This window comes from Myodes glareolus, chromosome X (genome assembly GCF_982192425.1).
Source record: "Myodes glareolus chromosome X, mMyoGla1.1, whole genome shotgun sequence".
Classification (NCBI taxonomy): Eukaryota; Metazoa; Chordata; class Mammalia; order Rodentia; family Cricetidae; genus Myodes; species Myodes glareolus.
The window spans coordinates 72,537,172-72,552,823 of NC_142053.1; the positions used below are offsets into that span (position 1 = coordinate 72,537,172).

The window sequence follows — 15,652 nt, forward strand, 5'->3', positions numbered from 1 at the left end:
CACCAGAGCCTCCATTACATTGCTTTTTCTGTGGAAAAATGAACAATGTCTGGAGCAAATGTCTATTTGCCCCAGAGGAAAGATTCCATCCAAATCCAGCCTGGGAAATCAGTGAGTTTACTGGACTTACTTACTGGAACATGAATGGTTCAAAGTCACCTGCATCATACAAAAGCCCATCCCAGAATATGTGAGATGAAAATCACCGAGCTGCCTCACAGAGCCATGCACTTGATTAATCTGCAGTGTGTGATAGCTCTCCTGAAGGCTTTTGCAGTGAGGAGGCACACTGATTCTAGTCCCTATACCCTTCAGTCTGCACTACCAGAGAGGATTGGTGGGTCCACTACCATTAGCAGAGTCCCTAGTATTGTGTTTTATTTTCTTACCTGATGAAGGGGATCTGTGGTGATAATGAGAAAGTCATGTTATGCTCAGATGAAAAAACTATGCTACAATCTCATAACCCAAACATCATGATTTGCAACATTTCCTAAACCACTAGTGATCTCTCTCTCTATCTATCTATCTATCTATCTATCTATCTATCTATCTATCTATCTATCTATCTATCTATCTATCTATCCATCTCAGCCTTCCTCCATACCTCCCTCCCTCTTTCTCTCCACCTGTCACTCCACCCAACTCACTGTTCCTTCCCTCCACTGTACCCCATCTTCTCTCTCTCTACCCTACTTCTCACTTCCTCTTTCCTTCTCCTTTATCACATCACACAAACACACAGAAATTTTTAGCTTACATATATATATATATATATATATATATATATATATATATACACAAAGCCAATTTTTTAGATTTTTATAGTACCCTGTAATATAATTGTATACATCATAGGGATAAAGCTTGTAGATAAATATTAGATATATTTTTATTTCAACCTCTGCAATGAACCCTTTGTGCCCTACTGAATGAGTCCTTTCACCCTTCTTTTCCTTATGCCTTATCAGCAAAATGAAAGTCATTATTCTATCATGTTCGTAGTCTACTTCCTAGGGATGCATCTAAGACTCATTGAATTAAACAATATATAAAGAATGTGGTATATTTTGTTTTTTAAAAGCCTAAAAGCAAAAAAGGTTGAAGCTATAAATATAATTCATTTTCTCACAATTAAAATGTCCTCTTACATTTTGCTTATTTGCCTTTTAAATTCAACATATTACTAGGGGTCCTTAAGTTTATAAGCCTGCTGCATTGTAATGAATTAATAAACAAATTGATAAAGCAAATGGATTTGTTTGCAGTTTGGCCCAACTGGGAGGGAAAGAATATTTATAGTTTCTTTCTACCTTTTCTGTAGCACTGCTAGAATTTAATAGAAAAATTGAAACAAGCTATGAAATATATATATATAGGTTAATTTATCAGAAATGTGTAAAATCTCTTCTTGGGAATCAAGTACTTTGGGTGCCTTTAATCTTTCTCTTTCTATCTGTACAACAACTCTGGATTAGCATTATAAAGCAGGACACTGATGGATCTATCTTTGGTGTGTATGTGTATGTGTGTTCATATATGTTTGAGGTATACACATGTGCACAAGTTTAGACATCTGTGTGGAGGCCAGTATGTCATCACCAGGGATTCCATAGACTTCCTTTGAGACAGGGTCTCTCATTGCCTTGGAATTCAAAATTTAGACTAGGGTTGACTGACCGATGAGACCCAGAGATTTTTTTTCTGTTTCTGTCTCCCAAACAGTAGGATTACAAGAGCATACACTCATATTGGGCTTTTGCATGGGTACCTAGGACCCAAGCAGGTCCCTCTGCATGCAAACTGAGCACTTTATTGAGTGAATTGTGTTATCCCCAGCCCCCATCATTGGTTTTTTTTATTGTAGTATATGAATGAGAATGTGTGCAGTAAAGGAAAATGTAGAAGGAACAGCCGGCTGTGTTCCCGCCTGGCTCCCGCATAGCTAGCTTTACACCCAGAAATAACAACACACTAACTGTATTCATTTAAACACTGCCTAGCCCATTAGTTTTAGCCTCTTATTGGCTAATTCTCACATCTTGCTTTAACCCATATTTAGTAATCTGTGTAGCACCACAAGGTGGTGGCTTACCAGGAAAGATCCTAAACTGCGTCTGTCTCGGAGAGGAGAGTCATGGTGACTGCATCACTGCCTTCTTCCTCCCAGCATTCTGTTCTGTTTACTCCGCCTACCTAATTTTCTGTCCTATCAAAGGGCCAAAGCAGTTTCTTTATTAACCAATGAAAGTAACACATAGACAGATGACCCTCCTCAATCAAGAAAAAGTTTGAAAGAATATGAATTAAAATGTTAAGTATTATTCTAGGTTTTTAATTTAAATTATCTTCCTGTTTATCTGTTTGTTGTAATGTTTGCATAGTGCAGAACATTACATTGCTGTTAGTTAAAAACAATTCTATCTTTCATATTAGCATACTGTATTATGGAAATTTAAAACAATGAAAATGTTCATTTTCATAATGAAGAAATGGCAAAACTCATAAAATCTGTTATTTTAATGAAAACTTGGGTTCATAAACTCATAGTCTTAGTTCCTCTGTATTTTAAACAATTTAAAAAATAGAAATTAACAAAAGCAATTGAACTAATTTACAGTTTGGCCAAAGTGGGGGTGGTCTAACATCCTCCCCACATGCCAGTAGTCATCTCAGAATTCATAGAAAGCCAGAAAAAAAGGCTAGAACATCCATAATGGTAACTGTGGGATAGGTCAGTAGGTCCTTTTCTGCTACAAGGAGACCTGGCTCTGAGGTTTTCTCTGAGGTATTTTTTGTTTGTTTGTTTGTTTGTTTGTTTTAAATTTACATCTAGATAGAGGAATATGAAATCTTAAAGATCCACCATTTTGAAAGAGAAGATAACATTTTATGGAGTATAGGAGTCTCCTTTGTTCCAGGACTGATAAAAGATTTGTTGCAAGTTTGTTGCTTTGATAGGTAGACAATGCCTTTTTGTGTGCAGGCCGGTTTGAACTCCTTACTCTTGTATTCCCCTTAAACCTGCTAATTTTGCAAGTGAACTTAACTTGGTACTTCTACTTCCCACCCTGTGAACCCTCTCAATAGCATTGCTTCCTTTGATCTTAATCAATTTTAAATGTGTTTTCTAGCTCCAGGACCGTACTCAGTTCAGTGACAGAGACTTGGCTACCCTTAAGAAGTACTGGGACAATGGTATGACCAGCCTGGGCTCTGTATGTAGAGAGAAGATTGAAGCTGTTGCGACTGAATTAAATGTTGACTGCGAAATAGTTCGGGTAAGACATGTTCAGTAATTTTCATGCCTTGTTGATGAGGAGCATAAATGAAAGCTTGGAAACTGGCAACATGGGTTATTATCAACAATATCATTAATGAAGTAAAAAGACCTGCATAAAGGAAGGCATGCTTTTTCAAAATATGTATCTGATAAGGAAATTATGTCCAGAGTATATAAATAACACAACTGAGTGATTAAAGACAAATAAAGCATTTTAAATAGCAATATATATATATATGTTATATGTATAAATAATTTATTACATAATATATAAACATTTTCCAAAGCATAAAATTCTCATGGAACCAATGAAAACATATTTAACATTAATATATATGTATATATGCACATATACATAATTATAGAAATTAAAATCAAAACTCAGTAACATCCACCATGATGGATATAATTAAAAGTACAGATGCTCACAGGTAGGTCAGGACATGGAGAAGCTGATACCCTATGGCACCACTCATAGGAATGTTAGATGTTTACAATTGCACTTCAGAAGACTGTGCTCCAAAAGTTTAACATGGATTTATCTTGTGTTAGTAATTCTACTTCTGCATTCATACTTACATAATAGAAAACATAGGTCCTCCAAAAGAACTCAAACACAGATACGTCTTATCCCTGTAGCTCTGGAGTGCAAATAAGATGAATGTCCTTCAAATGAATAGAGAAAATATGGTGTAGGCATGTAATAGATTAGAGTAGGTCCATATAAAGAGAGCTGATATTGATACATGCTTCAAGAAGGGAAAGGCTTAAAAGGATTCTGTTAAGGAAAAGAATCTAGTGACAAAAGCGCACATAATATATGATTAATTTTATATGAAATGTGTAGAACACATGTAAAGTAAGTAAATTGGGGTCACCAAGAACTAGGGGTAGGGAGGTAAAGGTAATAAGTGGTAATGGATATAGAGTTTCTTTTCTGTCATGATGTATTATTTACAGAATTTGTTGTTATTGATGGACATCTCTGTTAATATCTTGAAAAATATCAATTTTATATGCTAAATGAGTCAATTGTATGATGTATCAAACATTCCTTATTGAAACTGTTTTACAAGTGTTACTACTATACTATGTAAAAACAAACAAACAAACAAACAAACCTGCCGCAGCCAAACATTAGGTATAGCTGCAGAAGACTGGGGAGGAAGGATTGTAGAAGTCAGGAGTTAAGGACACCAGGTGAACGTGGCCCACAGAATCAACTAACCAGAGCTCATAGGGACTCACAGAGACTGAACTGGCAATCTGGAAACCTTCATGGTTCTGACCTAGGTCCTCTACATATATGTTACGCTTATGTAGCTTGCTGTTTTCATGGGACTCCTAAAAGGCCAAGCAGGGGTTGTCTCTGACTCTTTTCCTACTTTTGGGATCCTTTTTCTCCTACTGGGTTTCTTCTTCCAGCCTTAGTATGAGGGTTTGTGCCTAGTCTCACTGAAATTTGATATGCCATATTTGGTTTATCTCTGAGAGACCCGCTCTTTTCTGAAGGGTAGTGGATATGGGGAAGACGAGAGGTAGGGTTGGAAAAGGAAGGAGAAATTGCAGTCAGGATATAATACATGAGAGAAGAGTAAAGAAAAAAGAAAAATTGCATGATGAATCTCTTGTATTGCGATAAATAATTGATGAAAATAGTTGTACTAATCAATTGTGGGGATAATAGTTTGCATGCCATTTGAAGGACATCTATATGAGGTTGAGATTATTATGGTATTTAAATATTTAATAATCTTTCTTTAAGGGACTGATGCCTTCTTTTGGTTTCGGGGTGTTTTTTTTTTTTTTTTTGTATGTTTTTCCCATTTACTGGTTTCTGTGTTATAAAGATTTCCCCAATTGAGTTTCCAACTCTCATTCAGCTTAGAGGTAGGAAGAAAAGATAGCATTTGGCTTTGTGCAAGGGTATTACATGGTTTCAGCCCATACTTAAGGGTCATCTCAGAAGATCCCAAGGGAAGTACTTTTAAAGAACAAGTGACAAAACATAGAATTCTTCTAAATGAAATAACTTTTTTTTCAAAAATATAAAGAGAAGACGAGGGGCAAAGTTCTCTCAAAATAAATACAACTCTAAAAAAACATGTACTGTCCTAGACAGAGCTTTGCTTTTTCTTGTTTTGATCTGGGTGTAAAATCAATTTCAATCCTGTGTTGCTGAGTACGCTGCTGTGTGAGAGTGTATACTAACAATAAAAGAGAAATGCATCAGAAACATCCTGTTTTCAAAGAGTTTTGAGTACAGCAAGAGGATTATCCAAAAGAAAAAAAATACCAGAGATCATATGAATGTGGAATTTTAGCGTGGAGAACCTAAGTAAAGACCACAAATAGGGAAATGTGGGGCTTGTGATTTCTTTAGTTTCATTTTTAAAAATCAAAGATGCTTGCTCTGTAAGCCATGGCCTATACTTAAGCCTCAGTTACCATGGTAGAAGAGAACTAGCTAGCACCTGAAAGTTATCCTCTGATTATCACAAGCACACTGTGGCATGTTTGTATCTGAGCATAAATACACACACTCCATACATATACAGCATATGTGCACATATACATAAACACTAATAATAAATAAAACAACTAGATATGTTTAAATATATTGTTAATTGAAATAGAATTCTATCACTTTGCCTTCCCTTTTCGTTCCTCGACCCCTTCCTAGTTACCCTCTCATGTCCCCACAACTCTCAAGTTGATAACCTCTTATTCTTTGATTATCACTGTTATATATAGAGAGAGATCAGGGAGAGAGAGAGACAGAGACAGAGAGAGACAGAGAGAGAGGAAGAGGGAGAGAAGGGGGAGAGGGAGGGAAGAAGTCAGCATTTTGGGGTTGTTTGTTAATAATTTTTTCCAAACCTTCACAAATTCATAAATATAACTTACTGAGTCCCTTGTTGTTTATGTACTTGACTTCGGGGCTGATCATTCTGCAGTAAACAACAAATGGGTAGGGGTCATCCCTAGGAGAGGCTAATTCTCCTTCTCCACAGAAAGTTGCCTATAGTTAGTTCTTTGTCTAGGGATGAGACCCCGCAAAATTTTTCCCTTTCATAATAATATACCCATTGACATTGCCATTGTTCCTGTCTTATTGATGGCGCCATTTTATGGATGAATTGTTTCACCACACACTTCCTGGTATTCTGACTCTTACATTATTTCTGCCCTCTCTTCCATGATATGCCCTGAGACATAGATACAGGGGAGATGTTGTGCAAATATATCTGGTAGGGCTGAACTCCCTACAGTCTGCTGATCTTTGCATTGTGTCTCCTTGTAACACGGTAGTCTCCATTTGCTGTAAGGAGGGGCTCCATTGATGAAGGGTGGTAGGGTAAGTTTTATTTAGAATGTAGGAAAGAATTATGTTGGTCTAGCAAAGTGGCAGAAATAGATTCTTTTCTAAGGTTCATGGCCCTTGGAAGCTGGCTATAGTTTCAATACCAGGCATGATTTCCCTCCTACTGAGTGGGCCTTAAGTCCAATTAATGATGGAGGAGGGTTATCTGTCTATTGTGTTATTTTCATTGGTCAATAAAGAGACTGCCTTGGCCCTTTGATAGGACAGAAAATTAAGTAGGTGGAGTAAACAGAACAGAATGCTGGGAAGAGGGCTATGAGGCAGACGCCATGGAGCCAGCCACCAGGTCAGACATGGTGAATCTTTCCCGGTAAGCCACCACCTCATGGTGCTATACAGATTATTAGAAATAGGTTAATCAAGATGTGAGAGTTAGCCAGTAACTAACTCTCTAGAGATAATGGGCCAGGCAGTATTTAAATGAATACAACTTATGTGTTATTATTTCTGGGGCTAAGCTAGCCGTGCGGGAGCTGGGCAGGACGAAAAGCAGGCCTGCCCGCAACTCCTTACTATAAATTAAGACACCTGTTGATTGCCATGGACATGAGTGTGCCATTTATTGTGCTTTTATGTATATCTTACCATCATGGTCAGTGTCATAATTCCTAGATGATGTAGCTGGGTAGGACTATTTAGCTGCTTCCCTCCCTTCAAAGTTCGCATAGCCTATTCTGGGACAATAGAAACTAGGGCACAGGAAAGAGACTTTCCAGTCAGATGCAGCTCGAACCAGCTGAGTCCTGTGTCCTAAGTGTGTGGTGTCTTCAGCAGCAGGATCCCCTTCAAACCCTGAGAGGCACCCAAGGGCTTCTTTCAGTAATCTATATTGTTTCGGCAGTTACTTGGGACTACATGACCAATTATTTGAAAGGAAATTTCTTGTGTCTGGTACTGCAGGTTTTGTTAAGCTATGGTTCTTCTGGGGAACATTGTGAGCCCAATTGTTTCAACTTCCTTTAAGTTATTTGTATAAAACAGCTAAATAGTTTCAAGGTAAAGTTATACACACTACAAGTTCTGTAGAATTTGTTTTAAAAACTTCCCTACTCTTCCCCTCCTATCTTTCCTATAGCTGAAGTCAAACACTTTTCGCTCCTTTGTTGATTCCATCTGTAAATTATAGAAAGACTCAAAATAAAAGTGGCTTAGACAAACCCTTACAATTTTGTCCAGTGGATATGCTGTCTTCAGCCAGTATAGAAATTCCAGGGTAGCCTTAGAGATACTAATGCATTCCATCTTTTTTTTTCTGTCACTGTGTGGTAGAACACTTCTTCAAGATCCATAATGATGGCATATATAACTCCTAGTAATACAAGGGAGAGCAGAGAAAATACCATCGGTCTTTCAAAAAGAGACTGTAGAAACTATCATTAAACACTTTTACTTCCATCAAATTGGCTAAAGATTTGTCACATGGTCATAACCAAACTGTAAGGGAAGCTACAAATAGAGTTTTACTGTGTCAATCATGTGCTCAGCTAAATAAACCTGTTATTACTCTCGAACAAGGGAGAACAAACATGAGGAATATCCAGCTGGCTCTAACAAATGTTTACATTGCCACTTTTTGAGGCTTTTTTTCATGTTAGTGTCTGTTAAATTTTTGCTATAAATTTTAAGGCTTTTAAAAATCTTCTGACATTGCTTCATTGATCTTTTCATTTCCTTATATTCATATTTTCCCTCAATATCCTCCCTTAATGTTGGTTAGTATAATATTCAATATGAACATTAGGTTGTTAGCGTGATCTGGCCTGATAAACCAGGGGTGATTCAGCCAATTCCGTCAGCTAGGCAGGAGTCCCCTTCTTTTCTTACAGTTCTCTTTGCCTTCCTCCTGAAACTGAGGATTCATGTAAGAGGGCAAGCACCCTCAAAAGAGGTGGACCATTCTTCTGAGAAAAGTACATAAGTAGTAGCATTTCCTGTGAGACCCTCCAAACAAACTTGCAAAAAATTGACATCATTAGAATGTAAATACTTGACACCTTCCAACTATGTGGTGCAATTCTGTTTTCCTTTAAGGATAATATACTTTACTCCCTTGGAACTTAAAATCTACTTAGTTTTTGCTTTGGGGTTTATGAGACAAGGTCTCCCTGTGTAGCTCTGGCTGGCTAATACTCATCATGTAGTCTAGGCTGCCGTGGAATCTGTGGAAGCCGCAGCCTTCCATGTGCTAGCGCTATCAGTGTGTACTACCACAGTATCATTCTTACATTGTCCTTTTGATATTTGCATGTTTGCTTGTTTAGTTTTCTAAACTTGATCACTTTTCCTCAAACCTTCTCAATACCTCCCCACACATTTATCAGCAGATCAGTTTTGTCATCTTGAAGATATGTTTTCTGAATCTGATGACTCATTCCTATCTGTATTGGTTACTTTCTTTACCAGGGTCACAACTATTCCTCTGTGATTCTTGCTTTTACCCTGCATTTCTTTCTCCTCTGCCTTCATGAATGTATCCTTAAATTTATCTTTTTACTTTTCTGTAGAGTTTTTAACTTTTTTTTTTGCAAATTTTATGTTGAATCTGCCATTGGTGATAATAAGTACTGTGTGTTTCAGGGCTTCATGAGACTTTTGTACTTCAAAAGAAAGGACATAATGACAAATTTTTTTTAAAAAAAAAGTATACTTCCCAAATGCAAAGTGATATAGCCCTAGGATTCCTGGTGAGGATTCTCTCAGTGAGTTTTAGGAATGTACTTAGTAATTTTTGTTTTACTTTCGTTTTTAAGATGGTGCTATTGATATGAAGACCACAATCAGGTTTTACTGTGTACATAATCTACTGTACCTATAAAAACTCGTAATATGCAAGACAATGATGAAGTAGTATTTTATTTTTGCTTAAAATTAGCAAAAACGTCTAATATTGAGGAAATCTATCCTGTTCTTTCTAACAAACTTCTAACTTGCGAGCATGCTAACAGCAGAGGGAAAGTTTGAAGGCATGATGGGTTTCAAATGGACTTTTGCTGCAGTATTTGATAAATTGCTCTGAGAAAGAATTTTTGCAAGAAAAATATCTTCTTGAGATTTCAGAAGAAGCTACTCATATTTTGTTAAGAACAGAGGACCTTCATGTTACTGATTGCTAAAGTGAGCTTTGCTTCTAGATGCCTAGTCAACCATTACTTATGGTATAATTTTGACATTTTAGATTTGTTTTTCTTGTTATGTCATATTATCTCCTTGATTCATGGAAGATACATTCCAAGACCACTAGTGCATTTCTGAAACTGAAACCCTTTGTATACTGGTTTTAGCTTGTGTATACATGTCTGTGATAAGGTTTGGTTTCTAAATTAGGTACAATAACATTAACAGCAATGGCTGATAACAAATGAAACAATTATAACTCTGTGCTGTGATAAGAGCCATGTGACTGTGGTCTCACTGCTGAAAATCAAGACAAATGTCTCTATTTGCAGACTGCAGTTAACTACTGGCACACGATTCCTAGGGGTTTTAGTAAGTATTATTAGTTACATGTGTGTGCGTCTTAAATTTGAATTATTATTTCCAGGATTACTGTCTATTGTTCATTAACTTATCCATTTAACAACTGTGCACAGAGCACATACCATGTACCAGAACATGGTATTGTATAAATACTGTTATATTGTTTTTTGGTTTTTTTTTTTTTTTTTGGTTTTTCAAGACAGGGTTTCTCTGTATAGTGTTGGTACCTGTCGTGGAACTAGCTCTTGTGGATCAGGCTGGCCTTGAACTTACTCACAGAGATCTGCCTGTTTCTGCCTCCTGAGTGCTGGGATTAAAGGCATGCACTACCACTGCCCTGCTCAATTACTGGTTTCTTAAGGAACTTGCGGGTGCTTTAATGGAGCTTAAGTTATCCATAAGCAGAAAAATATTTCACAAGGCTGTAGAGAAACTATATAGAAACACTGCTTGGGGGTACTTATAAATACTCAAAAACCTTTAGTATGCCCCCTCCATCTTGCTGCGATTCTTTTATAATGCCTGTCTTTTCCATCTGTGTTTAGGTTATGGTGGACAGGTCCAAATGTACTCTTTTATGGCCAAATGTTTGTATAAACAATACATGATTGAATGTTTAAAATACATTCTGTAAAATTTTAATAAATTGCATGGAAAATGAATGTACATTTTAAATTTTAAAACTACATTTATTTTTGGAGGAGTATAGCTAAACTTGAAGTATCTTTAAACAGACCAATATTTTTCAATTATATAGTAAGCTATTATCTTTGTTTGTTTGTTTATTAAAACAGAATTTTACTCTGTAGTTTGGCTAAGTAGCTGAAATTAACAACCTTGTATCACAACCATTCCCTCTCTTTAGCCTCCTAAGTTCTGGAATTATGACAAACGTCACCAAGCCTGCCTTCTATTGTCCATCACAGACATTAATTTTATGACAGTGAACACTGAGCCAGAGCACTTGCTTAGCATGTGCAAAACCAGGGTTAAATCCCCAGCACTGAGAAAAAAAAGTCAAGTCTTTAGAGACTGGGAGTGTATTTCAGTGGTAGGGTGCTTAGTATGCATGGGGTCCTAGCTTTAACCCTGGCATTAAAAAAAATGGTTAAAATAATAAAAAAAATTATGTGCTAGTATTTGATTTATAGCTTTAGGCCTAGCACTCAGGAGATAGAAGCATGAGGAGTCCCATGTTTTTGTTTAGGCCAGTCTCATCTACATAGTAAGTTCTAGGCTAGCCAGGGCTATATAGTGATATACTATCTCAATAAAGAAGAGGAGGTAGAGGGAATAAGCACTCTGAGACTTAATTCAGTGCCCTGTTATTACACAGTCTTTTTCCTTTCCCTTTAAAAAATTGAAGGGTTTGGTTAAATGTGAAAAAGTCTTCACTATACTGCGTTATTTTGATTAAATGATCTAGCTCCCTCTCTCTGTAACACTTGGTTACAAATTTGGTTTCTATTTGCTTTTCTATGTATCTATACCACTACCGTATGATAAGTTCAATTTCTCTCAGGGTATACAGCATGTTTGTTATCTCCACTACTGTATATATGCTTGGTATAAACTATTCAGTAATATTTGTAGTATGAACAAATAAATATCTAACAGAAATGTATTATATATATATATATGTCGTATAGAAACTACCAACTATATAATAACATACATCTGAACTAAAAGTTTAGAATATGCTTTTACATTGCTAATAGAAACACTATTAGAAATTTATAAGGTATAAGAGTCCTAATTTTACATAGTAATTATATTTGTGAAATTATTCATAGGTGTTCTAGTTAAAAAGACACAATACTGTTCTAGAGATTGATGACTATCCTGGAGGGACATTTATTATCCTAAGAAGGACAGGATTTGGAAACCAGGTCTCTAATTTTTCACACAAGGAATCTGAAGCCAAGTGATAAAATAGCTTGCCAACAGATCATGTAAAATAGTTGAACGCTAACCAGGAGTGTTGAAACACTGCTTTAACCCAGCATTCAGGAGGCAGAGGCAGGCAGATCTCTGGGAGTGTTAGGCCAGCCAGATCTATCTACACAGTAAGTTCAAGGCTAGTCAGGCAAACTAGTGAAACCCTGTCTCAAAAAATGTTGAAAAACTGGATATTTCTAATCAAGTTTAATATGAAATAGGGAGAATATCTTCATATCTATTTAATAATTGAAATGTAAGGGTGTTTGAGTTAAAGAAGATCTAGAGCAAAAAACTAGATATAATACTTGCAATAAATAAGAACAATAGACGTTGACCCACTGTCCTAGTTTGCTTTCTGTTGCTGTGATTTAATACTGAGCAAAAGCAACTTGGCAGTGGAAAGTCTTATTTGGTTTATAAGTTACAGTCCATCATCCAGAGAGGTTGAGACAGGAACTGAAACAGAGAAGTGTCCCGGAGAAGAATACTGCTTACTAGCTTATTTCCCGTGGCTTCTTAGTTTGCTTTCTTACACCATCTAGAACCACTAGACCAGGCAAGGCACTGCCCACAGTGAGCTGGACTCTCCAATATGACAGCAATTATTAATTAAGAAAATATTCCATAGATTTGCCTCCAGGCCAATCTGATGGAGACAGTACTTTAATGGGGGTTCCTTCTTCCAAAGTGACTTTAGTTTGTGTCAGATTGAGAAAACAAGAGCAGTCTTTCCTATATACAGAATAATTTTAGGGAACAGCAGCTAATAACTAAACAAATAAATAGATATATAAATAAAAGATCCCACATTCTTCCAAACTAGAATGGAGCAACTTATAGAGTAGTATATTAGATGTCATTGAAGTGTTCATGGAAAGACTGTGTGGAAACTTAAGGTTTCTTCAATGCACTTAAGGTAAACTCAATGGTATAGATAAGGGTTATCTTCTTCAATTGACCTATTCTCATGCTAATGCCTACCAGAGGGCCCTCATTTATCGGCTAGGCTATCTGGGTATTTCTTAACTCAGTCAAAAGTGGCCATCACAAGTTGCTGGAGCAAAATGATATTAAATGGGTTGTAAATAGGTTAAAAATATTTCTCATAGTTTTGAGGACTACAAAGTCCAAGATAAAGTTCCTAGAATATTTAATGTCTTGCTAGGGCCCCTTCTATAAAACTATCTTTTCATGGTAGAAGGTAAGGCATCTTTTGTTTTCCTTTTAAAAAGCAGTAAATCTATTCTTGAGAGATTAATACTGTCTGTCATCTTTAAGGTTAGAAGTTAATCATACTAATTGGGTTAGAGGAAATTAATATTCAGATTGTAGCTGCTTCTAAGATAACCGCATTCTTCTATAAGTCTATAAAATGTGATAAAATCTTTAGCATTGTATTTATATTTTGAATTGTTTCCCATTGCCTATTTTACCTTTGTCTTTGTACATGACAGACTCATCACTACCAAGAAGGGTATTAAAGAAGGTAAAGATAAGTAGAAGTTAGTTTCTGTTTTACTTTCCTTTTCTTTCTCCTTCCTTCAGGTTTTAGGATGTAAATAAGATGAGCATCCTGAAGAGTGGCGTCCTCCTTTTCCCTATGCCATCACTTGCACATAATCTTTGCCTAGGATTATTGTGGCAGAAAAGGGTCTGCATCACACATTCATTAGCAGCAGTATTAACAGATAGGAAATAGTAAATGAGCGTGACAATTCAAAAGAGCTTTGTTGAGGGCCAGTTCTTAATAGTTTCTGATGTCTAGTAATTCATTTCCAAGAGGCAACGTAAAGGAAAATGAAACTACTTTTTTAACTAGTATTTTAACTAGTATTTCTTCTTTGTGGGAAAGTTGGTTAATCTAGGAAAAATTGTTATAACATATATAAGTATTTCTCTATTTCATTATTTTTTCTCTAAGAAAATCGGTTTTGGATTTCACAGATAATATACACTGCTAAATACATCTAAAGTTCTATATTTCCTGAATTTGCTCCCCTACCCCACCTAGCAAATGAAACAACAGTTAGCCTTCTTGAGCTAACTGAATAGTTCTTCTGTTTTGCCAGATGTATTTTTTTCTGAAAAAAAATTACCAAGTATAAAACTAACCTTAATTACATTTTTAGTTATATTGGAAAGTATCTATGGTGGCTTTGTATTTATGTAGGCCTTTATTTATGCAGTAATATATAGAGAGGGGCTGATAAGATAGCTCTGTCAATGTAAAATGCCTAGTATATAAACATGAGTACTGGAGTTCTATCCCCGATAATTCCAAAACAAACCAACCAACAGTTAAGTGGGTGTGTGGCCAACAATAGTGCTGTCGGCCAGCCAACATTCAAGATGGATGGGGAAGGTGACTTCCAGGCCCCACCATTACTGAGATGGTATGGGCAGTTGATAGCTACTGGAAGAAGGAGAACTATTACTTGAGGGTGTGACCAATAGTAGGTTTCACATATTCCAGTGAATGGACCCACATCCATGTGCACATGAACAGGACAATTTAGATTTAGTGCATTAATGACAATAACAAAAAAGATATGAAGTTGGTAGGAGAGATGTGTTGGGGGGTTACAGAGAATTTAGAGGTAGAAATGAAAGGTGGGTATGCTTATATTTCATTTATAATGGTATAAAATACTGAATAAAAATATAATAAACTATAAAAATTAAAAAATCTTGGCATGGTGTCAACTCACACTTGTAATTTCAGAACAGGGGAAATGCATTCAGGCCAACCCCTGGGGTTTCCAAAGGCCAGCCACAGTAAACTTACCTAGACATTAAGCCCCAGGCTTGGGAGTGACCCTATCTAAAATGGCTGGGTGTGGTGGCATAAGTCTTTTATTGTAGAACATGGAAGTCAGAGACATTTGTTTTTCTATGACTATAAAGCCAGCCTGCTCTACATAGTGTGACTAAATTAGTGAGATACTTTCCAGAGGATGCCTGAGTGACAACACATGAAAGTGATACACTTATATACCTAAATAGGTATACACACATTAATATATACATACAAAATTATAATATAGAAAAATGCCTTGGGGGCATAATTCAGTGATTAAACACTTGCCATACAAATGTTAAGGACCTGAGTTCGAATCCCAAGAACCCATGAAAAGATGGTATGTTAGTACATGCCTGTAATCACACTACTCCTAATGTGAAATGCGAGGCAGAAATAGAAGAATCTCTGGAAGGTCAACAAGCAGGTAGACCTTGCCCCAAACATGGTAGAAGCCAGAGACTCACACGCAAAGCTCTTCTCTGACCTCCACCAATGAAATAGGACATGTACTGAATTCAGATATGGAAACACACCACACACACACACACACACACACACACACTATACATGTATACATCATGCACAAACAAAACTATTTTTAGAAAACATTCAGAGTATTGTCCAATTTGTGGCTGAACTTTAAATCTGTAATTTATTTTGAGTTCATCTTGGTATAAGGTATAAGATTTAGGTTGAATCCATTTTCAGTTTTTTTTGATGGAGATACAATTAAAGACTCCCTGTAGCCTGATTGAATATGTTCCAC

At 36.4% G+C, this 15,652-nt stretch overlaps 1 protein-coding gene across 1 annotated transcript in view; it reads left to right on the forward strand.

Moving 5' to 3' along the window:
- Hdx (highly divergent homeobox) overlaps positions 1-15,652 on the forward strand; it is a 123,541-nt gene that overhangs the window by 73,841 nt on the left and 34,048 nt on the right. The window contains exon 5 of the mRNA XM_048418029.3: positions 3,135-3,281. Within this exon, the coding sequence (XP_048273986.1) occupies positions 3,135-3,281 (147 nt within the window). The remainder of the gene's footprint in view (positions 1-3,134; positions 3,282-15,652) is intronic.